The sequence below is a fragment of the Mustela putorius genome, unplaced genomic scaffold, assembly GCF_011764305.1.
Source record: "Mustela putorius furo isolate JIRA1106 unplaced genomic scaffold, ASM1176430v1.1 tig00000854_pilon_pilon_pilon, whole genome shotgun sequence".
NCBI lineage: Eukaryota > Metazoa > Chordata > Mammalia > Carnivora > Mustelidae > Mustela > Mustela putorius.
In genome coordinates this window covers 6,002,276-6,028,076 of record NW_025421496.1, presented here as the reverse complement: position 1 = coordinate 6,028,076, position 25,801 = coordinate 6,002,276, and the positions used below count along the sequence as shown (strand labels likewise).

The 25,801-nt window shown below is 42.1% G+C and overlaps 1 protein-coding gene across 1 annotated transcript; it reads right to left on the bottom strand.

Moving 5' to 3' along the window:
• Nucleotides 1-5,177: 5,177 nt before the first annotated feature.
• Nucleotides 5,178-13,135, bottom strand: RFK (riboflavin kinase). Its single transcript, XM_004772130.3, has 4 exons — nt 12,727-13,135; nt 11,684-11,835; nt 8,007-8,109; nt 5,178-7,268 (listed from the first exon to the last, which is right to left on the bottom strand). Exons 1-4 carry the CDS (start codon nt 12,806-12,808, stop codon nt 7,138-7,140), a joined length of 468 nt encoding a protein of 155 aa, XP_004772187.1. The 5' UTR covers nt 12,809-13,135; the 3' UTR covers nt 5,178-7,137.
• Between the last annotated feature and the right edge of the window lie 12,666 nt (nt 13,136-25,801).

Sequence of the window (25,801 nt, the reverse complement as noted above, 5' to 3'; positions counted from 1 at the left end):
CACAAGTAGGCAGAGAGGCAGGCAGAGAGAGGGGGAAGCAGGCTCCCTGCTGAGCAGAGAGCCTGATGTGGGGCTCGATCCCAGGACCCTGAGATCATGACCTGAGCCGAAGGCAGAGGCTTTAGTCCACTGAGCCACCCAGGTGCCCCTTGATGTTTGACTTTTAAAACCATGCTCTTAAGAAAACCCAAGATATCCTCAGTGTAGTGAAGCCTTGGCAGGAACAGGTATTTCATTATTATCCATCCTTTTGCAAGACTGGAAACAGGAATGAAGAAACTTTCAAGGGCAGGGAATCCAAGATAACACTTCCTTCCATCTTCTAAAACTTGGAAAGAAGTACTTAAACGAGTTCTGTAGGAAACGGTAGAGAACAGGTCTAGCTTGTCGGGCTCCGGGCCAGGGAATGTGCTAGTTTTGAAATATGGTGGAAATCTCAGGATAGTAGTATTAAGTTTTGTTGGGTTTGGGAGAGAGTTGAAAACAAAACAAAAAATTTCATTTGACAGAAGTCTGTACTGGTTGGAGAACCTTTAATAAACTTGAAATTCCAGCAAATCTGCAAGCAAAACAACGTCCCAGGCAGCCGGAGAAAATGTTTTTTGAGTTCTCAGAAGCCTAAAGGGACCCTGAGATGAACTTGGACTTCCCACAAGTGACTCTGTTAGCAGAAGGTATTTGTTTACAGGGATCCAAGCAGAACCCACACCAGGGAATCTTCTCAGTGCCCCACAGGGAGTGTGACTCTTCTAGGACTTCTATCCACCAGCTTCCAGAAGAGTGCTTACTGGCGCCATCTGGTATGTGCCCAAAATGAAATTGACATTGTAAAAGAGAAAGTGGGCCTTGAGGGAGGAGACGCAAGTGAGCTGGTCCATCCAAGCATTCGTTGAAGCATTTCTTAGCCACGGAGGCCTTTCATCGAATGTAAACCACAGAGGTAGAAGTTCAAAGTACTACCGTCAAGGGAGGAGAGGGGGGCAGAGATCCCCTTGCTGGCCCAGCCCCTGGTGCACCTCCAGGAAGCTCTAGGGCTCTTCCAAGAACACTCTGAAAATCGGGGTTCCCAAAAGTATCACTACTGAGAGGAACACTAGCCCCAGGCTTCCTGCAAATCAAGATAAAAGTGGAAACACTACAGATCATGTATTTTTTTCCTTTATATAAAAGAAACAACAGGTTCTAGGAGCACGGCAGTGGTGCAGTCAGTTAAGCATCCAGCCCTTGGTTTTGGCTCAGGTCATGATTTTGGGGTCGTGGGGTCGTGGAATTGAGCCCCACATCAGGCTCACTGTGCTCAGTGCGGGATCTGCTTGAGCTTCTTCCTCTCTCTCTCTGCCCCTGCTAACGCGCGCATGCGTGTAGTGCTTTCTCTCTAAAATCTTAAAAAAAAAAAAAAGGGTGTTTATCAGTCTCTCTGGAACATGATAATCTGGGGATGGGTGCAGCAGAGGACGATTGGCAGGTACTCAGATCGTTTCCTTTCAAGTTAGATAATGCAAGTGGAGACTTGTCTTTTATGTTTAGAGAATTCACTTCCCACTGCATCAGCCTTGATGGAAAAAGTGCCTCTCGGGGCACCTGGGTGGCTCAGTGGGTTGAGCCGCTGCCTTTGGCTCAGGTCATGATCTCGGGGTCCTGGGATCGAGTCCCGCATCGGGCTCTCTGCTCAGTGGGGAGCCTGCTTCCCTCTCTCTCTCTCTCTCTCTGCCTGCCTCTCTGCCTACTTGTGATCTATTTCTGTCAAATGAATAAATAAAAAAAAGAAAAAAAAGAAAAAGTGCCTCTCTCTGCAGGAGCTTAAATAGGTACACAGTTTTCCAGCCTACCCTTTTCCACTAACACGTGACCGAAGCTCGGCCAATCAGATGATAATCACAGAAAGATTGGGACGTCCGGCTGGCTGGAGTGGCTGACACTCCATCTTGGGTGTCAGGGTCGTGAGTTTGAGCCCCATGCTGAGTGTAGAGATTAATTAACTGAGCCACCCAGGTGCAGAGGCTACTTAAATAAAAACTTCAAAAAAAAATTGTTAAATCACAGAAAGATGAGTCTTGGGCCATCGGGGCCAGCTACGTGACCGAGGCTCCGCTGGTGCTTGCTGGGAAGCTGGGGCACACTCGCTCTGCAGCAGTGGCACTGTCCTCGAGGAACCAGCTCTCATGTGATTTTGACCCCGGTTCTGCTCCATCTTTACCCAGCTCCATCTTACCCAGCGTCCAGCTTTCCTGTCCACCCTGAGTAACCCATCAGTCTTCTAAGTAACTTCACCTCCTGCTTAAATCAGCCAGGTTCCTTTTTGTTACTTGCAACCAGTTAGATTCCTAAGCAAAACGGTTAACATAAAAGGCTGGGTCTGCTGTGGGAAACACAGAAGATCATACAGTGCAGTTATATAATACTTGGATTTAACTTAAGAGAATTCAACTATAAGAAAGACTCACTGGCCAAGAGCATGAGTGAGAATAGAAAGATTCCTTTTGTTTAGTTATCCTTGCCTGTTCGAAATCAACCAAGGCTTCTACTGTCCCAGGAGGTGGCCCTGGCCAAGATGCAAAGTAACATAAAAGAATTAAATTTTAGGTTTGAGCTTCAAAAAAACCCAGGCTTTAGCAATTTAAAGCTAAGAAGTGTTCATGGGTAGTTTTGACTTTTCTACCTGCCTATTGGCCACGCTTGCTGACCACCTAAGTGTTTCCTAAGATGAGGCTCTCCCACAGACAGCAATTGTGAGTGCTTAAGACTCCGTACAGGGACTGGCACGCACCCGTTCCCCACACCCTCCAGCAGCTCTGCTCTCCCCGTCCTGGGTGACCCATGGAACTGGTACTGGTTTTCAGCGCTGATCTTAGGAAACGGATCAAGACTAATCTGGAGGACGGCAGTTTGACAACTCAAATCTAGTTCCAAAGCAAAAATTTACAAGTATTTTATAGGTGATGCTTTTGTACCTTATTCACTCCCAACCCAACGGCTCACGTCTGTTTTGATTAGATGAGAGAGAGCGGGAGACGGGACGGGGGGGGGGGGGGGGTAACGGGAAGGGAGAGAACAGGGGAGGAGGAGGCCCTCTATTTTAAGCTTCACACCAGGGTTCCTCTGTCCAGGCTTCTATAACAAAATACCCCAAGACTGAGTGACTTATAGAGAACAGAAACTTATTTCTCACAGTTCTGGAGGCTGGAAGTCTGAGCCAACATGGTTACGCTCTGGTGAGATGCTTCCTGGGTCGCAGACTGCTGACTTCTCCTTGCGTCCTCGTCCTCACATGGCAGAAAGAACGAAAAGTTCTCTGGAGTAACTTTTTCTAAGGGCAAGCCCATTCATGACAGCTCTACCCCCGGCAAAGGTCCCACCTGCTCACACACTGGGTGCTAAGACTTCAACATGTGAATTTGGGGAGGCGGGCACAAAAAATTAACTTCCCATCCAGTGCTGGCATCTTGCAATCATCTACAACTTCAACTAAAAGAGTAAACACATAAATTCACCTGGACACTCCAGATTTGAAGATAAGAATAACCACTTTAAATCCATGCCTATCCTCCCCAGGTTTTATTGGGAGGGGGTGTGGTATTTATTCTCCTGACATTGATTTTACCTGTGTATCCATATATCAACTTACCAAGTCATAAAATTCAAATATGTGCAATTTGTTGTCAATCATACCCTAATAAAGCTATAATGAATTTACTTAATATATGGTGTTACATTAGTTTCAGGTGTACATCACACTGACTGATTCAACAATTCTGTACATTACTAGTGCTCTCCACCATTAAGTGCAGTCACCATCTGTAATCAGACCTTAAGTATATTCCCTGCGCTATACTTTCCATCTCTGTGACTTATCCTAGAACTGAAAGCTTGTACCTCTCTTAATCCCCTTTATTTCGTCATCCCTCACCTAACTTCTCTCTACCCAATTATTATTGACCCTTATTTTACCAGTTTTTAACACTCATTTCTTTACACATATTAAAGTCATTTCAAATTCTATCTGATAATCCTTCTACCTGTCATGGTAGAGCTGGTCCTAGAATTCGTTTCTGCTCTTGCTTCTGATGGCATCTCTTTGCGGGGCACATTTATTTCCCATCTCGGTCTCTGACGGTCAGACTGGATCTCCTCTGTCAGCCTCACGTCCATTTCCCAAGTCAGGGGAGTGGGGCAGGGGGATGGGGAGACAGGAAAAGGCTGGCACTTTTTTTTTTTTTTTTTTTTTTTTTTTTTAAAGATTTTATTTATTTGATAGAGAGAAATCACAAGTAGACGGAGAGGCAGACAGAGAGAGAGAGGGGAAGCAGGCTCCCTGCTGAGCAGAGAGCCCGATGCGGGACTCGACCCCAGGACCCTGAGATCATGACCTGAGCCGAAGGCAGCGGCTTAACCCACTGAGCCACCCAGGTGCCCCAAAGGCTGGCACTTTTACCAGGAAAGCAAAACGGTCCTCCCAAGTTCTAAGCAATCTTCCGGCTTACGTCTCCCTGATCCCAGCTGTTACAACAGCAGCCGTAGCTGCCAACGCGTGAGCCCCCACGGTCCCCAGCACTGGAGAGGAGCGCGGGAAGAACACGTGTGTGTCCCCGCATACACTAGACACAAGCGGGAGTTCTGAGGGACTCTAGTCACCAAGACAGCAGAATCCTGTTTTGGAGCAGGAGTTATGGAAGGGAACTCAGACTTCTATTCCTCCGGCTCTTAGGACTAAAAATATAATGGGGACCCTCACCCTCAGAAAGTAGGCTTTTGAGAACTGACACCCTATGAACTGGGGCACCTGGGAGGCTCAGGTGGGTTAAGCATCTGACCCTTGATCTCGGCTCAGGTCGTGATCTCAGGGCTGTGGGATCCAGCCCCGTGTCTGGTTCTGGACTCAGCGTGGAGTATGCTTGAGATTTTCTCTTTCTGCCCCTCTCCCAGCTTGCGCTCTCTAAATAAATAAATAAAATCTTAAAAGAAAAAAAAAAAGAACAGAATGCTCTCCCAATAAACCTGTGCTGCAGGCATCAATAGGGGCTTGTCGAGGCAAAGCCCCTGGTTCTAGAACTATTATGCACGCAGGTTCCCCCTCCAGCGGCATCTCGCCAGTCAGGCCCTCAAAAACACCCGCAAGGGACCGCCAGGCGGCCAATGAGGAACCTACACACAGACAAACTGACACGGGGGAAGAAACATCACTTAGATAAGATTTATTTCAAGGCCTGAAATCAGATTAATCAAAAATGGTACTACTGCCATTTCTTATAATACATACTTAATATAAAACTTTAAGAAGTGTAGACACTATTGGCTCTTACACCTCACAATATACGATTTTCAAATTGTAAGGTGACAATATCAAACTTCACACATTTAATGAGGACATAATTAGCAGCGGGCTATTCAAACACAAACCTGTTTTTACACTTTCCATGTCTGTTTTTATTTTTGCTTTCTAAAGCCACTAATAACTGTGGCTTCTTTCAAGTATAGCATCTCTAACGTTAAATTATATTTTCTCAATCTTTTTATAAAAGAAAGTCACATACAATCTTGTTTGCTGTAAATTCATAAAACAAAAAGCAAAACACAATCCAGCTAAAGATATCCATGCTTCCCCTTTCTCTGGATGTTTCAGGTGTTTTTCCAAATACTTTTATTTTTCTTAAAATCTGTTCTCTATGCAGATCAGGGAAAATGATTTATAATGAGTTACTTTTAAAATGACCTTCTTCATACTTCTGCTCTCCTTCCCCACTCCAAATCTGGTGCTTAAGTGAACAATAATGCCACGTACTGTTTCAGAGGCCCAAACAATCTGTAATCTTAATCTCCTAAATACCCAATTTCAACTTTCTGCCAAATCAGAGTCTCAAGTAGCCGAAAATTATTTGTCAGGAGGAAGAAAAAATGCATAGTATGAGGATTATGTAACTAAAACCTAATTATTAATGCCTTTCCCCCAAGCTACAAGCACTGTTTAGCATTGAATTACATTGTGCGTACACAGCTCCAACAGTTTACATTTGCTCAGGAATATGTAATTACATTAAAAATAAATAACTTTCATAATTTAATTGGCTCTTAAATGGTTTCCCCAGGGGGAAAAACAAATGTTTTGTGTTATTTAAGAAACTGGTATATATAAATGAACGGTTGTGTGCTCAGTTAAACTTGAGGAAACCTAATGAAGTTTTGGTGTATTTTTCCTAAAATGCAATACAGGTATGCACTTAATCACTTTATATAGTGAAGGGATGGAATGGTAGATATAGATGCAATCTTTTGTCTAAATGAACAGTTAGTTGTAGGGCATTCTAAATGGGATAGGAAAAAAAAAAAGACATGGACAATTTTCCAAGGGAAAAGAACCAAAGTTAAGAAAAATACTGAACATCTGCTCTTAAAACGGAGAAGTGTCATACAACACAAAAATGAGAGCTAGAGATTAGAAAAGCACTCATTTTACTGCTTCAGGAGGGAAACAAACAAATGATGAGAGGGAATCTAGACCAGTTAGAACTGAGGCAGCTGTAAAACAAAATGAACACAAAGCAATGATCTGACCTCATAAAGGAAATGACTAACCACAATGAAACTTCACACAAGAGGAAAAAAAAAATTCACATGTCTACATGTTGGCAACAATATATTAATGCACAAAATATCAAAAATATAAAGTCTGGATTTTTCCCCTTCGGTTTATAATCAACTCTCACACCTCTGTTGAATACATTTACTTTGCTAAGCTTGCCCTACTGAGCAGTACACACTACACAAGTATATATGTACTAGTGGGCACCATGAGAATTACTAGTTCTCAAATCTCATGACTTGCCTTTTTACCCATACTTATATACATTTTCATTTCCATTTTAAGACACTTAAGACCTTTCTAGTGGTACATTTTAATCAACATATTACATCAAAAAGAATCCTGATCTTTAAAATGAATCACTTTAGTACTATAGCATGATGGGTTTGATTTGAATGGTTGAAACATAACGTGGTAAAGACACTGTACTGTTTAAACTAATTCACAGCTGTAAGAAAATGTCTGATTTTCAAAATATAATGACAGAGAAGTTGTGAGCAGTAAAATATTAGAAAACAGTAAATGAATAAATAAGAATAAGGTGATTTTTTTTTTTTTTATCAGTGGCCATTCATTATTTTGCCTTTAGGAACCTGGAAGAAATTGTCTTCTTTGAATTTCAAATGTTCTGGTAAATCTAGTCGTTTCTTAGCTTCCTCAATATCAGCTTGAATTGCTGAAATAAGGGACTCTGCAGAGAAAACAGAACAGGGAAACGATGAAAAACTGCTGCTACACTCTTACTACCCCTTTGCTCGGACTCCTAAAAACCCGCAGGCTGGCAGTGTCTTTAGCACAGAGCAGCTACACAGTAAATGTTTGTTTCATCCCTTCTTCCAGACTTAAGTAAAAGTCAATGGTCTACAAAAGACGTACCTGATCTTCTTGCAATTTCTTAGAGAAGGGCATTAGCACGAAGCTATGTCACAAATACCAAATGGAACAAATACTCATGATCAAGCCTCTTCGGTATCCACATTTATCAAATTCTACAGTAGAACTGAAACAGCCACACTATACTAACATACTTGATACCACTTGCTTCAAGTACCGATTTAGTTTCTTACACGTCAAGCACTGCAAAGCAACGATTACTCCTCTCAGTATTCATTCTCACTTATTCCTTAAAATATGAGAAGGAAAAAGATTTCACTAACTTCACACTGTTGGGAGAGAAGCAGCCAGCCTGGTGGGTTTGAATCTAGGCCCCACCACATACTGATGTGACCCTACGCAAATTACTTAACCCCTCTCTGCCAATTTCCTCACCTGTGAAAGGGGCAAAAGAATTCCTCATATGTTTTGGTGGAAGTGAAACATGTAAGGCACAGAATAAATGCTCGAATGTTCTCTCTCCTGCCATGCTGTTACTGGGAGAAGCAGCAGAAATAGCTGCAGTAATACTTCAGAAGACCTAAGCACAACTTACCTAAAGAATCAAAGTTCTTTTCCGGTCTTAGGTAGCCAAGAATGGCCACATTGAGGATCTCCCCATAAAAGTCCTCTTTGAAGGTATGCATGATATGAGTTTCCTAGAATTAAGAAACGTGAAAAAGATTACCATGAAATTACAGAGTATCTGAAATTTGAAATATATCTCCACATTTATGGTGGGCATAACTTAAATGTAACAATCAACCCTTAATAAATTTTATTTTGATTTTATTTATTTATTTATTTATTTATTTAGTGCAAAAAGGTGATTTTATTAAAGCATGGGGACAGGACTCCTGGGCAGAAAGAGCTGCTGCAACCCTTAATAAAATTTTAAAGACAGGTTAAAATCTAAGTGCAGTTTTTTCCCAAATTCTTTCATCAGTTCTGTTCCTGCCCCTGACCTTACATATAAACATTATAACTAAGTAAGGCAGATGTTATACCACAAATCTGGTATGATTTGCTGTTTGTATACTAAAAAAACAAAAAAAAACAAAAACAAAAACAAAAGTTGGGGGGGCACCTGGGTGGCTGAGTTGGTTAAGCATCTGCCTTCAGCTCAGGTCATGATCTTGGGCTCCTGGGATGGAGCCTCATGTTGGGCTCTCTGCTCAGCATGGAGTCTGCTTCTTCCTTTCAATCTCCCTCTGTGCTCCTTCTCTCTCAAATCAAATCTTTAAAAAAAAAACACAAACTAACATGCAGGGGTGCCTAGTTGGCTCAGTTGGTGGAGCACACAACTTGATTTCAGGGTTTGAGTTTGAGCCCCACATTGGGTGCACCCACACTGGCAGAGATTGCTTTTATTTTTAAATAAAATCCTTAAAAAAACTAACATGCAAAGTGATTAAGTCTTATCAAGGCAAAAAAACCCATAAAAAGCAAAAACAAACACCCATGTCGAGACACTGCCAAGTAAGGAGCAAAGTGTTAAGAGATGTTACTATTAAAAGAACCATTTCTAAGGTTAATCAGGATCCATATGTCTGTGACACACTCCATGTTACGGAAACGTGTGAGGGTTAGGCAGAGCTGAAGATGGACATGCAGGCAGAAGAGCCAATGTAGGATCCTGATCAAGGAATGATGTTGACAAATGGGTACAGGACAGGTTGAAGCAAAACGGTGGAGGAGGTAGATGATAATCTGCAATCCAAATTCTAGAGACTGGGCTAGGGTGGATGCAGAGAACTTTAAACCATCTAGAAACGTGAAACTTAAGAGACAGAGGCATATTTTGTGCAGGACTTTAGAAAATCTAATACATGAAGTGATACTTAAAACAGAAACATCAACACTGATCCTTACAAAACATCACCAAGAAAAATGGTAAAGATGTCTACTCTTCCTAAATTCACCTACATATTTCATGCCACCCCTGTCAAAATCCTAGTGTTTTTTTTGCTTTTTTAATGATGGAAAGTATCAAGTGATTCCAAAATTTGTAAGGAAATGTGGAAGGTTGAAATTATCCCTCCAAAATCTTGAAAACAAAAGTAGAGGACTTACACAGTTAGATAGCAAGACCTATTATAAAAGCTATAGAAATAAAGACAATGTGATAATGACCCAAAGACAGACTAGGAAACCAAGTCTGTATGAGTACATTTTAGACTCACACATATAAAGTCACAGGGTTTATGATCAAGGTGACAGTGCAGCACGGTCATGAAAAAAATGGTATTTCAATAAATGGGCAGACTCAATATCCATATGGGAAAAAATTAATTTTGACCCTTACTTTGCCCCATACTCAAAAACCAATTTGATGAGAAAAGTTTAAGCCAAGTTCTTAGAAGAAAACGAAGAAGAGTATCGGAATGACCTAGAGTAGGCAAGGTTTCCTTAGATGGGCTATTAAAAGGCACTAACCATTAAGAGAAATGATGAATTAGATTATATTAGCATTAAGAACCTCTGTTCTTCAAAGACACCACACCATTACAACAAACAAAAAAAAAACCAATAGAGAAGGCAACAATATTTGCAATACATACGACAACAAAGCAATCAGATCTCGGACATAATAAGAACTTTTAAAGTTAATTAAAAGAACCAATCCATTTTTTTTTTTTAAAGGGGAAAAGACTGAAACAGGCACATCATAGATGTCCGATATTGGCAACCAAAGAAAAAAATAAAACCTGAAAAGTATGAACCTCCTACCAATAGAAAACTGAGTTTCTTCTAATTCTGGCAGGACTTGGGCTTGCTACAGTCATAGTCCTGTTACCTGAAATTTGTCATAGAATAGCTTTCCCTCTCCTTTTCATTTCCTCCCAATCTACAGAAAATGATTTTGTATTCTCTCAGTAGTTCTTTTCCTTATCTATTCCAAATAATTCCCACATCCTTAATACTCAAAAGCAAGAAATCCTGAACACAATGTTAAGCAATTCTGGGCCATTTCTACAGTTTGTACCAGAACTTAGCCCTATGGTTTTCCAACTGTGACACGCTTCTGCAAACTCTTCAAGGACTAAATTTAGATCTACTCTGTTTTTCCACACACTTAACCTGATCAAGATCCAGCCCTATCTAGCATATTAAGCTCTTAAGTGGCATGGGTACTGCGAAAAGAACAGAAGGGTACACCTTCCAAGTAGTTTAAGAGGGGGGAAAAAAAAAGCATCACCTTGCAATTTTATTAGACAGCACCATCTATGGAGTAAGCAGTTCTATCTCAGCAGCGTGAGCAAGTAATTAAAGGGTGAAGGAACCATATTAACTGTAGCAAGCGCAACTTCATCTCTCAAACATGCTCTTAAGTAATTCGTTTGTTTTTTTAAGGGGGAATGTAGAAGAGGGAAATAGAGAATCTGAAGCAGACTCCTTGCCCAGCACAGAGCTGACAAGGTACTCGATCTCACCATGTTGACATCATGACCTGAGCCGAAATCAAGAGTTGGATGTTCAACCCACTGAGCTACCAGGTGCCCCTGGTATACATGGACAGCTATGAAAATTAATATTGCAATTATGGCTTGAAACTCCACTTTTTATTTTCTATGTGATTTAAAAAATAAATGCATAAAACATATTACTGTTTTTATTGGGCACACAACGTATATGGATGTAATTTGTGAGTTTTTATGTACTATTAAACTGTCATAAATCCAAAATAGATTTTATAACTGTAGAAAGTCACATGCACTCCTCGCGGTAACCACAAGCACACATACACAAATCCTATAGAAAAGACACAAAAGGAAATAAAGGAATCAAAATGTGTCACTATAAAAAAAAAAATTAAACAAAAGGTAGTAATGGAAGAAATAACAGACAAAAAAGCTGTAAGGCCTATAGAAAACAGCAAAATGGGAGAAGTCCCTCCTTATTGGTCATTAGCTTAAATGTAAATGGACTGAACTTTCCAATGAAAAGGCAGAGATTAACAGAATGATCAGAAAGCACAATCCAATTATACTCCCCCTTTGACAAGGGACTCACTTTATTTTGTAAGAGATTCACTTTGAAAGTCAAAGGATGAAGAGTTAATCCAAACAGTAACTCAACACTTCACTGGAAAATCCTTCAAGAAAACTGCCAAAAATTCTAGTAATTTGGACTATGTTGAGTACCACTGATGATTTCTATGTGCATCTAAAACCGAGCATTACGTTAAATTACTACCCCGTTTCCAGAGACAGTCCTAAATATAATGCTTACCATAGACTTTTTTGTATTCTTGTAGTATGGGTTCCATCCTATGCTCACCACCATCTTATGAACGTCTCCACTTCCAACACTGGCCCAGCCATAATAAATGCCAGTGGATACATCGGCTGGAAGATTATCAACTACTTGTTCCGGAAAATTAGCTAAATAACAGAAATAAATATTCTGAGTGTTAACAGTTTCATAGCAAATATTTATAAAAATCGCACGAAGGCTAACCTACATCATTCCGCTCTTAAGTTTCCTGGAATCCTGCCTATGACTACGAATCCCACCGTTCTATAGTCTGGCATGGGCTTTTTTCCTCCTCTTCATGTGGCAAGGTTAAGAACAATTAAATGTATACAACTCTCCAAAAAACAAAAACACCGACATACACACTCTTGAAGTAGATGAAAACAGGTGCATGAACAGCTGTGTGTTGTGTTTATTCCCCCCACCCCCACCCAGACCTGGTCTTTCTTAAGGAGGTTCAGAAGCTCTTCAAACGATTCTTATTTTCAAAATAAACACGGCTAGGTCCCAAACTCAAAGACCAGCGACAACCCTGGTATGTATTTTTAAGAATGAATTACTCACACAGTCAGGTCCTGACTACTGAAACCGATGTAGACAGACCAAAAAAGATACCTGATTCTCATCCAGTTGCTAACCAGACATACAAAGAGAACAAAAAAATTGGAGATTTTAAAACCAATCTGGTTCAACATTACGTTTCCTAATGGGGATGACGCGTGCCATGCCTGGCAGCGCTAGCTTGGTTGGATAAAGAGGCGGGAAAGGGGGATCCCAAAACTCAGCTCGGCTTTCTGCCCTCACCCCCGCTGCAGCCCGACCCCCGGTAACCCCCGAGCGTGGGTAAGGACGGCTTCCTCAATCTGACCAAAGGTCCTCCGGCTCAACGAAGCAAGAACCGAGCGAAGGGAAGGGCGTCACCTCTGCCGGCAGCCCCAAGTCCCGCGTCTGACGTCCCACTGGACCCAAGCCCGGGAGCCGAGGCGGGGAGAGGGGGCCCCGCGACCTCCGGCGCTCACCTGTGGGGATGCCCAGCTGCTTGGAGCCGCGGCCGAAGCCCCGCACCACCTGGCCGCGGCAGAAATACGGCAGGTGCCTCATGACTCCGTCCGCTTGGGGCTCGGGCTGCGACCCGGTCTGCAGGTCCGGCGAAGCCGCCGTCGAAGCGGTGCCCGGAAACCCCGGACCGGACGGGGAACACGAGCAGGAGCTGGGCTGATGCCCGAATACCCGCGCGGGCGGCCCGGAGGGCAGGCGCTCAACCGGCCAGCAGGCGCCCGACGACACGCCTCACCGCACTGAACCAACACAGAACGCCTAGCGACTAAAACCCTGCGTCCGCCCCGGAACCCGGCGACGGCGAATATAAATGCGGACGTGGGTGGGAGCGCCGTGGGTCCGCGGGGAAGGGCTTGAGCCCGCCCAGCGCCGCAGGCCTGCGCACACTTCCTCCGCCAGAGACCTCGGAGCCCGCTCGGCTTCCGTAGCCCCGCCCCTGCGTGGCCCCGCCCCCAGCCTTGGTCCCGGAAGCGCCGCTCCTGGGCTTCTCTGGGGGCTCCGGGCGCTGGAAGCGGTGGCCGGAGTTCGTCTTGCATCTTGTTGGCTGTGCAAATACCGTTCTCGGACCATCCCGAGAGTTTCTTTCCCCCTCCTCCTTTTTGTGACGATCCTGACGTCACAGACGTTCTTCAGCTTCTTGGCAACCGCGAGCTCGATGGTCATTCGTCATCCATTCGTTCTTTACACGTTTATCAAAGTTCCAAAATTCCAGCTCCAGATCAGCGCTTCGTGGAGGGTTTAACTGTCTGCGGGAAACGGCCCTCGTCTGCCCCAGCGCGCCTGACCGCGGTCTGAAGTTCTGCGGGAATGCGAGCGCCGAGGAAGCAGGCTCCGGTGTACCGCGGCAACCCCGGCGACTGGCGCGAGCTTGCAGTAACGCAGTTTTCTCTCCGGAGGGGCGCAGCCGCCTGCCTAACCCTCCCTCTGGGAATTCCGCAAACCCGACAAAAGGCGTCCTCTGTACCGCGGGGCCAGTCTGTGGGCCTCCTAACCCTCGATGCTGTAAACATCACGTAGGGAAGCAGCTCAGGGGAAATTTCAAGAAAATCACAAGGGTCGGTCACAAGGTGCACCCTCGCGTTCTTGAGAAGAAAGTTGTCATTGTTCTCTTCGCTTTTCTCTGTGAATCTGTGTGAAATCCTGCCCAGACTTTGCAGTCCCTTGTACCGTACATGTATGTACCTATGACAGTGCTTACCCAATGTTAAAATTACATCCTGTCCGTCCTGGTACCAAAGGGGTCATTGTTGGCAAGACCGTCATATGTCCCTAAGACGAGTGTAGCGCGTGGTTCATAGCAGACACTCCGTGTATTTGCAGAAAGAACGAATGAAGAGCCCAGACTGTGCCAAACACAGTGCACGCTGCTGGGGGAGCAAAGGGGACCGAGACAAGTTCTTGGCCCTCGGGGACTCAGTTTAGTGAGAGAGACTGACTGGTCAGCCTGACTCCAGTGCTCTGCTGTCAGTATTCCCAACAGAAGGCCCGACAAAGTGCTTGGAAGGCAGCAGCCCAGCGAGCAGACCTCGCAGAAAAGGCTCGTTGTATGGTTAATAGTTACGAGCACAGGTGGTTGAGCTAGATAAGCCAGGGTTTGAAGACAAGCCTTGCCTCATTTAATTGCTGGGTGACCTTGGGCGAAGCACACTGTCTGAATCTCAGAGTCCGTATCAACTAAATGGGAATATTAATAATTTTGTGGGATTTAAGTGAGCCAGTGGATGTACAGCACTTAACAAATTGCCTGGCCTGTTGTAAAAATTATCATCATCATGGATGTCTTCAGTGATACAGCAAATGGAAAGGCCTGGAAGGTAAGAGCCTGATAAAGCAGACCTCTACACCCCAGAGTTCCAAGGAGGTATGGGAATGAAATGAAATAAGATAATTAAATGAGTCATGAGAAATAAATGAGGAGGGGTTGTTTTAAGAATGAAATGAGATAATGCTAGGTAATTTACATACTATCTTATACAATCCTCACATTAGTTTTGGAGGAAAGAATTAACCCCAATTTATAAAGAGTGAAAAGGGAATTTTGGAGAATTCCTAAGATGGAGCATTTAGGCCCCCATTTTTTTTTTAATGCTGTTGTCTTTTCAGTGACTGTGCTCAATTACTGTGCAATCAGCAGAAGCTATGGAAGGGAGCAACCTGATCCTTTTCCACTCCTGCTCGATAACCCTCAGTGACTCCCCCATCACTTTAAAAATAGCCTCTCAAGGGTTCCCTTCCATCTACCATTGAGTTTTATCCCTAAAGTACTTTACTACTTAAATCAGACCTCTGTGTAGAGGCTGCTTTTAGGCAAATAGGCATAGAAGGGGCCCACAGCAAGCACCTGGCTGGATACAGGCAGGTCCATGGGGAAACCTCAAAATATCCACAGGCCCTAACTGACCAATGGACTACTTACTTACAACCAGGCACAGTTACCAAAAAAGGGGAAATTCCTATGTCATCCTACCTCCTCACCTTCCCCCTTTAAATGCAGCCCCGTACCCATGGCCTCCTTGCAAACAGCCTCTCCTGTGTGGTCCTACTCACCACTCTCCTGTGGTGGATTCACGGTCCTCACCACTGGCTTCCACCCAGTGGATCACTGCCCCACATTTGGGGCCCTGTCTAATCAGGAGAAACATCATGTTTTGACACCACACCCTGCACTCCACCTCACTAGCCAAAGAACAGGCTTGCAACAATTCAGGTGATTGTTCTGTAGCCTGTAGGGTACAGCCTTCTTCCCCGTCATTTGACTGCAAAAAGACACTACCCAGCATTCATAGTTCCCATTGTAAACATAAATCTACAATTGAAAGGGGGTGTGTGTGTGTGTGTGTGTGTGTCTCAAACTTAGTGCTTTTAACTAAGTATTCAAAATATGTCTTCTATTTCTGTGTCTGAGCTGTTCTAATAGTATCCTTTCTGCTCCTGAGCCAAGAGCCTGCTTCTCTGGTGTTGAGTTGTCTCTCTGCAGGAAGAAAGACCACAGGTAGTAATTGGGAATGAGTAGAACCGAGAAGGCATAAAGGGAAGAGAGACAAGGCCCACTCTATGGAAACAATAATGAAATGAGTCTAAAGAACTCTTAAAATTTGGCAGTAAGTAAACAAACAACTCAATTAAAATGTGGTCAAAAGATCTGAACAGACACCTCACCAAAGAAGATATCAAGATGACTAATAAGTATATGAAGTTGTTCCACATTGTGTGTCATCAGGGAATTACAAATTAAAACAATAAGATACTGGGGCGCCTGGCTGGCTCAGTTAGAAGAGCATGTGACTCGTGATCTTGGGGTTGTGATTTTGAGCTCCATGTTAGGGTGTAGAGATCACTTAAATAAATAAAACTTAAAAAACACAAAATAATAAGATACCACCACACATGTATAAGAATAGTCCAAATCCAGAACACTGACAATGCCAAGTGCTAGCGAGGATGTGGAGGAGCAACAGGAACTCTCATTCATGCAGGCGGGAATGCAAAACAATGCATTTTGGAAGACAGCTAGCGGTTTCTTACAAAACCACCATATGAGCCAGGAGTCATGCTCCTCGGTATTTATTCAACGGAGTTAGAAAAGTATGTTCACACAAAAATCCGCTCCAGCTTGCCAAAACTTGGAAGCAACAAAGATGTCCTCTGGTAGGTAAATGCATAAATAACTTGTGGTATATCCATATAACGTGATGTTACTCAGCAATAAAAAGAAAGGATCAAGCCATGAAAACACATGGAAGAAATTGAAAGGCATATTATACCAAGTGAAACAAGCCAACCTTGAAAGCCTATGTATGAAATGATTCCAATTATATGTCATTCTGGTGGGGCTAAACTTTGGAGATGATAAAAAGAGCAGTGGTTGCCAGGGATTAGGAGGAAGAGACCAAGAAGTAGAACCACAGAGGATTCTTAGGGCAGTGAAACTCTTTGGTGCTGTTGATGACGATGATGGCTATGTGACATCATGTATGTGTCAAAAAGCATATAATGCTACAGCATGAAGAGTGAGCCCTAAGGTAAACTATGAACTTCAGTTAATGATGATTTATCAGTATTGGCTTATCAGTGATAACAAAGGCCCCACAATAATGCAAGATGTAAATAATAGAGGAACCTGGGGGACAAGGAGGAGGTGGAGAAAGGGCCACATGGGGGAAATCTTTCTGCTTTCCATTCATTTTTTTGGAACCCTGAAACTGCTCTAAAAAAATAAGGTCTATGTTTAAGAAATGCATCTAAAAGTGACTGACCTTTAAGTCTGACATCAGAGGTCACAGCCTCCATATCTAAGCACTCACCAAGTGTCCCATGACCCATCTTTCTCCCTCGCACCTGCTGAATCCAGGTCACCGCCTCTCACCTACCCACTAGACACAGCCTCTTTTCCATTCTCCCAGCCTTAGATTTGACCCCATAGAACCCCAATCAGTTACCTGAGGTGCAGTGACATTTCTCACATGCCATTCTGATCAAGCCATGCCAGTGGCCTTCCATGCTTCTCATTGCCCCAGGGTAAAGTCTAAACAAAACCATTATCCCTCCCTCCCCTGCTTCTGCCTTCATGCCTCTCCTGAACTTTTGCAGGCCCTCTGACACACTGCTGGGCCTTTGCACAAACGGGCTTCCTAGCATGAACCAATGCTACAGTGGACCGGAGAGGTGGGAGAGCCCCCACGAATCAGGCGAGCTAGAACGTGCTTTCCAGAGATAAGCCTTGAGCTGGACCCTCAAGATAGCTGTGAATTGGCTAAACAGGGAGGAGGAAGGAATGGTGTCAAGCTGGAGCAAGCTGCCTTAGTCTCCTTCCTGAGGCAGGAATGTGCACTGTGCACACCAGGGTAGGAAGATTCTACACGACGTGACAGAGATCTGGAGTAGGTAAAAGGGGACCCCGGCTTTACCACTTCTTTAGGCACCTCAATTCACCTCTATGTACCCCAGTTCCGGACTGTAAGATGGGACTACTAACACTGGCCACCTCATAGAGCACTGGAAAGACTTCAGAGTTAATATGTGAAAAGCCACTAAAGTGTCTCATGCATAGTAAGGCTTTGGTATTAGCTATGCTATTAAGATCACCTGTTGGGTATTAAGGAGGTGCATAACAATGAATTCTGGAACACTGAAAAGAAATTTTAAAAATAAATACAAATTTAAAAAATAAAAAATAATTTTTAAAAAGCACCTGTTGGTCTGTCGTAGAGAATTTATTATAAACAGACCACAGTACAAATGAGCTGGTTGAGGCGTACAGTGTCTTCAGAATTCCCCCCGTGAAAACAGACATGTAAAATCTCACACGGAATCCTTATATGAAAAAGAAGCAAAAGTAGTATTTTATTGCCTCAAATGTATTTTGGAGTTTGAACTTGGAAAATTTCCTTTATAGGGTATAAATTTCCTCCATGAGGGCATACGACCATGCTGACAGCCTCAAACACATTCAACTTGGGATCATATCCCTGTATATGCTTTTATAACATGACCAATGCAATATTATTTTAATATTATCTTAATATATAATATTATTATTTTAATAATATTGTGGAAATGAGATTGATAAAATATTTACATGGAAATTTGGAACAAATATTCTGAAACCTCTAGAAGCATACAGTTTGCAAATTACCAATCTGGCCTACCATTTTGCAGAAAGGGAAACTGAGACCATGTAAGCCTGGGACTTGATAAACCCCAAAGAATGAAAGAATCTATGAAATACCAGGAAGCCATCCTGTCCAGAATTCAGCCTTCAACAGTGGACCTAAGATCACCCTTTCTGTGAGAGTTAACTCATCTCCTGGTCTCCTAGACTCATCTATCCCATAACAACCCATAACGAAATGTTTGTTTAGGTGAATAAATACAACCCTCTAGGAACCTGGGTGGCTCAGTTGATTGAGCATCCTTCTCTTGGTTTTGGCTCAGGTCAGGATCTCAGGGCTGTGAGACTGAGCCCTGCCCCTCCCCTTTTTAGGCTCCATGTTCAGCTGGGAGTCTGCTTAAGATTCTCTCCCACTGTCCCTTCCCCTGCTCTCACATGCATGCGCGTGCTCTCTAAAATAAAATAAAATAAAATAAAATAAAGTAAAATAAAACACACCTTGCAGTAGAAATGGACAATTATCAATAGTACTAACAAATAAATTTTATATGTTTTTGGACCATAAACATAATTTTATCTTCTAGCCAAATAGGACATGAATATTTCTAGAAGGTCAGACCCTAATTTCAGGCCAGGCCTGGAGGCCAAGAACTGACCTGAAAAATCAGGTTTAGAAAAATTCACTCCTTCACTCACCGTGCTGCTTCAATAGTGTACACTCCAAATAGAGACTGGGATGATTACTCATGTTTTTTTCATACAGTCCACTCAGATTTGAGTATCCACTGCTCTTTATGATTTTCCTGTACTTTTTCTTAGTGAATAATTATTCCCTCTGTAATTGGGACAAATACCGTTTTAAATTCTCCCCGTGAGGAAAAACAAAACAAAACAAAAACAAAACAAAACCCAAACCAAGAACTAGAACAGTTCCATTCCTCGTGCACCCACAAGGGGGCAGGCTACCACCTTGCTTTTCCCTTGGTAGACGTTTGCCATGAAAAATGCAAACAAAAATTCAAGTTAAGGAACTGCACTATACACTGGAGAATTCTATATGCTCTAGAAGAGTTTGGCTTACTCACTGCTTCATGCACTTGGACTTGGCTCCTCAGTGACTCATGACCATGGCGATGTCTCCTCCATAACAGAAGTATTTGGTAACAGATTGTTTTAATTTGAAAAGTTATGATTTTTGAAGCTTCCTTTGAATCTATATTTCATTAAGAATTATGGGGTAGGGGCACCTGGGTGGCTCAGTGGGTTAAAGCCTCTGCCTTCGGCTCAGGTCATGATCTCAGGGTCCTGGGATCGAGCCCCGCATTGGGCTCTCTGCTCGCTGGGGAGCCAGCTTTTTCCTCTCTGCCTGCCTCTCCGCCTACTTGTGATCTCTCTCTGTCAAATAAATAAATAAAATCTTAAAAAAAAAAAAAGATGAAGTGGAAAAAAGAAGCCAGAATTATACAGTGAAAGAATTGAGACTTCTTTCCCATCAACAAAACATTTGAAATTATATATTTGGTGCGATAATGGTATAGAACCAGAAAATATGCCAGAAATTTCTAAGAAAAGGATAAGAAACACTTTTTATTCTTAGGGCCCTGGAATATTTTCACAATAATTAGTAAATACGTTTTAGGATCTGGATGGTTTATTTATTTCTTTATGAAGAGGGCTATTGTGGCTCTCTTGGAATCCACTGCTTTCAAAGGGATGAGCTGTTTCAAAGTTTGGGTAAGGCATGTGACTCAACAATCAAATTACCAGACTGAGAACGTGTCCCGTTAGCGGCGTGTAGCTGAGCCTCACGCACCTGCTGAATGTTCATCCTCACGCAGGAAAGTGAACTCTATAGAGCAAATTTTAGATGGGCCAGAGGAGGCACATAGAAAGTTTCAACCCACCCCCAGAGTCCTTTGTACCCAAAAGGTCAGATATATACAGAACTTTAGATACATGCACAACTTCTTACACAAGAAACTGGTTGTATTGGAGGGGAAGTAAAACGAGAAGGCAAATAAGTTTTTCACAGTGCATATATTTCCTATCGAAGTCCATTTTTAAAACTTTGCTTAATTTTCAAAATAGGGTCCTAAAAATAAGCTGCCTGAAGAATATATGTAAATATGTACTAAATCATATGTACTAAATCAAAGTAAATGTTCTTGAATATAAAATTGTATGCATTGTTATGGAATCTTGTGTGAGTCTGCAAAATTGTTTGCTGCTTATGTTACCAGCCAGTATCACAAGGTAAGTTGTTATCAGGTGTTAAAAAAACAAAATTCAGCTGAGTAACTTTAAAAGGTCTTACTGGCTTTATTCAATAATCCATGAATCAGGCAGCATCCAGTCTAGCAGCAGGAAAGCATCTCTGAGGAGCTGAACAAAATGCAAGAATTCTATAAGCAGGTTAGAGTGGGAACAAGGAAATTACACTGGGCAAAAAAGCAAGCTGGTTATTACAAAATCACTTTCCTTTAGGGAATGGCCAGGGTCTCTTAGGCAGATGACCTAATTAGTGCTGAGCAGGCAATTCCTGAGTAGCTGGTCTAAGAGAGAGAACCAAAACCATAAGTAAGGCTCTTCTGAGAGAACCAAAACCATAAGTAAGTTAAGTCTTGTTTTGGTGACAAGGGGCTTAGCATAAGGACTCCATTCTGTCTTGTCTTTAACATGGGTAAACAGCAAAGTAAGGTAGATTTCTTTCTGAATGAAATTGGAATACTTAATATTATAGCAAAACTGTTTTATAAATCAGTGTACCAATTTTAATGTTTCTCTTTTATAGTTAGAAAAGCTCTGACTTGAAATATACAGTTAACAAATTCATAACATTAATATGAATGAGTTGCTTAGTTAAGAACTCGGTCCTTTTTATCTCATTTGGTTTTCATATACACCAGACTGTTCTGATTCCTCTAGCAATATTCATAATATAATTCATCAGCACCAAAATATAAACTTTAATGTATAGGTTACTTAAATTAACTTCCTTACATTAGCAGGATGAATAAGAGATTTATGTTAACTCTGTTATCTTAAATTGTAGCATGATATCAAAAGATTCGTTTGATGTAAAATTTACCTGCATTCTAAAAAGTTTACTTGACTGCTCTAAATTTCTCAGGAAATTTCATTAAAAATGTGAAAAGATGGGGCATCTGGGTGGCTCAGTGGGTTAAACCCTCTGCCTTCAGCTCAGGTCCTGATCCCAGGACCCTGGGATGGAGCCCGCATCGGGCTCTCTACTCAGCAGGGAGCCTGCTTCCTCCTCTCTCTCTCTGCCTACTTGTGATCTCTGTCAAATAAATTTAAAAAAAAAAGTGAAAAGAAAGTGGTCAAATTTCACTCATAACCTTGGGGCTTTGCTTAGAAGATTGAGCATTATTTAATGAAATGGAAACGTGTCTTCATTTTGTAAATAGTAGAAGAGTTAATGAGTAAGGTACATAGATACCAAGAATAATATTGTGTTAAAGTATTTCTCTCCACCCTCTTCAAAACAAAGAAACAAAACAACACAAAAGCCCTTGGGATTTTCTGTGTGTCCTTCCATTGTGAGTTCCTCGTCTCTGCCCTGAAATCACTGTTGTTCAGTGTTTTGAGTTCCACTCCCATGTTGCTCTCCTGCATCCTGGCAATAAGAGGGGATTTAAGCCATCACAGCCACCTCATATTTAACTAAAACAAGGCTTGCAGGACTTCCCTTCTGTTTGTTTACATCGTAATGTAGACACTATTAAGACTTTTTAGTTTTGAGAATGAGAATGCTTCTTTTGTGATACTTAGCAATTAAGAAGGCATGAACCACAACTGTGCAAGCCTGACAATTCACAGAGCTGTACCCTGAAACAAATAATACATTATATGTTAATTACAAAAAAAAAAGGGGGGGGAAGAAGGTATGAACCACATGTGATCACGAGTCTGTCCTTTACTTGCCTTAAGTCTAAACAACGAGGTAAGAAATTATTTTCTTTGGCATCATTTATAGTTAGCTATTGTTTTTTAATTTTTTTAATGATTATTTTTTAAGGTTTTATTTATTTATTCACGAGAGACAGAGAAATAGAGGCAGAGATAGAAGGAGAAACAGTCTCCCTGCTCCTCCTATACGGGACTCCATCCCAGGACCGTGGAATCATGACCTGAGCCAAAGACAGACGCTCTGCCAACTGAGCCACCCAGGAGCCCTTTAGCTGCTATTGTTAAAAAGCAAGCCAAGAGGCCCCAAATGAAGTCACTTATGCTAAACCCTGTGTCACAAAACCAAGATTTCATTCAATTATAGTTTTGGCTCTCAAAGCAATAGGATCTTAAACCAGTCAATCAGGAATCACCTGATCAGCACGAGTCAGGTCAATTGCCTGGTAAACACTTGGCATCCCCTAAAGGAGAGTGACCTTGCAATAACCAACCTTTGGTCCAATAGAACTCCTTGTTCCTCCTCCTTTCTGCCTGTTGAAGTCTTTTATTTCGTATTGCTCCTTCGAGCTTTTTGGACTCCTTTGGACTTTTTGCTCAAGTAAACCCTTAAGTGTTTATTATGCCTCAGTCTATCTTCTACCACCATGACGTTTCTAAAACTCTTTGCCTTAATAACGACAAGAAGAATCGAAGGAATTTTCTCCCAGCTCCTCTTCAAACTATAAGGCAGGGGTTACTGTTTATGGAGACGGCAAAAGTAGTATATGGAAGCAAAAGGCCAGCCTGGAGGCTGTCACAGGTGAAGGATATTCAACAAAATGCATCCTCATCCTCGTTCACACACCTCGGGGCTCATCACGGTGTATTTTCCCAGCAACTCATGGCAACCCAGCAAGATTATAAAACATGTCACATGTTTATTATTCACATGTGTGACTGTTTTGTGGGTTCCTGCTTAATCTGCATTACCCCAGCGATCTCTCTTTTCACTCTCTGTGCATAATCCCTATAGCCCCCGTGGTCTTCACCATCTGACTTAAGTAATTCAAAAAAATTTTATTTATTTATTTATTTGACAGACAGAGATCACAAGTAGGCAGAGAGGCAGGCAGAGAGAGAAGAAGGGAAGCAGGCTCCCTGCTGAGCAGAGAGCCCGATGTGGGGTTCGATCCCAAGACACTGCGATCATGACCTGAGCCGAAGGTAGAGGCTTTAACCCACTGAGCCACCCAGGCATCCCAGACTTACCTAGTTATTTTTTGATGCCTGGCACAGGGTTGTTGCTTAAATATTTGTTGAATGAACGAATGAAACAAAATAATACATTGTAAATAAAGTGTAAATTGTTTAAAATGTAATCAATGGTTTCTATCCAGATCCTATTGTTATACTCTCACTTGCATTTATTCCAAATGTAACTGAGCCCTAACATAAAAGTTACTGTTTAGAAATAACATCTTTTAAATGTTAATTTGTTTGAATATGTGACATGTGCACATGGTATAAAATTGGAAAGGTAAAAATCATATAGAGTGAAAAGTAAGTTTCCACCATCACCACTGCTCTCTGGCCTTGAGCCACCACCAAATTTTCCTTTTTCCAAATCATCTCAATTACCAGTTTCAAAAACACCTTTCTCTCTCTTTTTTAAAGCAGGTTCCCTACCCAACATGGGGCTTGAACTCACAACCTCAAGATCAAAAGTCACATGCTCCACCAACTGAGCCACCCAGGTGCCCTCACAAAGAACTTAATGAATATGGAGTACTTGGGTGGCTCAGTGCGTTAAAGCCTCTGCCTTCAGCTCAGGTCATGATCTCAGGGTCCTGAGATCCCCACATCAGGCTCTCTGCTCAGCGGGGAGCCTGCTTCCTCCTCTTTCTCTCTCTGCCTGCCTCTGTGCCTGCTTGTGATCTCTCTCTCTGTTAAATAAACAAATAAAATCTTAAAAAAAAAGAACTTAATGAATAAAAGAATCATTATATGCGTCCCCCCAAATTCGCATGTTTCTTGCATATCCGCAACAAGAAAAGAATGGTTAATGCTCCTGATTTTTTTTTTTTCATGCTTCCATGAGATGGGTATTGCACAACTCTGATGGCAAGGAGTTTACTGAGATAGAATACTTTTGTTTGTTTCTGAAACAGTTGATCAAAGACTTGTTTTCGCTCAAATCTGACCAAGCTGATTCACAGTCAAATGTAAAATGTATCTTCTTAGAACGATGTTTTGACATTTTCATTTCTACCTTGCATTGGGCACAAGGTAGTACACATTCCAAAGTGTGGTTTACCTTTGAATCGAAGGTAACGGAAGTTGACTACATAAAACATTTCTGAATTGTGATGGTTTCTAAGGAGTCACCAGGGGTGGGGAAGAAACAAACTAGGCTGATTTCCCAATCTTGTGAAATGAATATCCATCCTCACTGATAAGACAAAAATCAGCCTCTACTATCTTGTTGAGTGTTATGGAAAGCATCCGGCACTTCAATACTTCAAATGTTTGTTCTTTTTTCAAAAGCTAAACAGAACCTGTAAAACAAAGCATTTGTATGCGGCAAGTGCTCTGAGTAATACAGAACTGGGTGACAGGTAGCTAAATCTTTCTTTTTTTAGTCTATTCAAAGTGGAAAGGCCAGAAGTTCCATTTTCATGTTAAGGCAAACATGATTCATTTATCCCACCTCAGAAAACAGTAAAAGTGAAATCAGCCAACCTACAAGTTGACAAATTTTGACAAATCAACAACCAAATGTACTTTTCTAGAATTTTCAATAAAAAATGTCCATTGAACCACCATAAAAGTTCACATGAAAAACATGACCGAAAGGCTAATAAGAGACAGTAATTTTATTTTCATTTTATTTTTAAAATACTTAATGTTTACCCATAGTACAGGCTATCAAGTTTAGGCAACTAGCTAAATATTTAAGAAAAAAATGAAGTTAGCTCTATACTTTATAGCATACACTAAATGAATTCTATCTGAATTAAATATTTAAATGTAAAAAATGTTAAGTGTTTACATGTAAAAACGTATGGCAAAAGTAATGTAATTTTTTTTTATTTTAAAGATTTTATTTATTTATATGACAGACAGAGATCACAAGTAGGCAGAGAGGAAGGCAGTGAAAGAGCAAGGGAAGCAGACTCCCCGCTGAGCAGAGAGCCTGATGCGGGACTCGATCCCCGGACGCTGGGATCATGACCTGAGCAGAAAGCAGAAGCTTTTTTTTTTTAAGATTTTATTTATTTATTTGACAGAGAGAAATCACAAGTAGATGGAGAGGCAGGCAGAGAGAGAGAGAGAGAGAGGGAAGCAGGCTCCCTGCCGAGCAGAGAGCCCGATGCGGGACTCGATCCCAGGACCCTGAGATCATGACCTGAGCCGAAGGCAGCGGCTTAACCCACTGAGCCACCCAGGCGCCCCAGAAAGCAGAAGCTTGAACCCACTGAGCCACCCAGGTGCCCAGTGTGTATGAGGTATTTAGA

What these genes read in the sequence shown, in the direction of transcription:
- RFK (XM_004772130.3), bottom strand. Translation starts at nt 12,808, where the DNA reads ATGAGGCACCTGCCGTATTTCTGCCGCGGCCAGGTGGTGCGGGGCTTC. An exon ending in AGAATACAAAAAAGTCTATG is followed by an intron (nt 8,110 to 11,683) that starts GTAAGCATTATA and finishes TCTTAATTCTAG; the next exon opens with GAAACTCATATCATGCATAC. An exon ending in AAAGAACTTTGATTCTTTAG is followed by an intron (nt 7,269 to 8,006) that starts GTAAGTTGTGCT and finishes TTTTCTCTGCAG; the next exon opens with AGTCCCTTATTTCAGCAATT.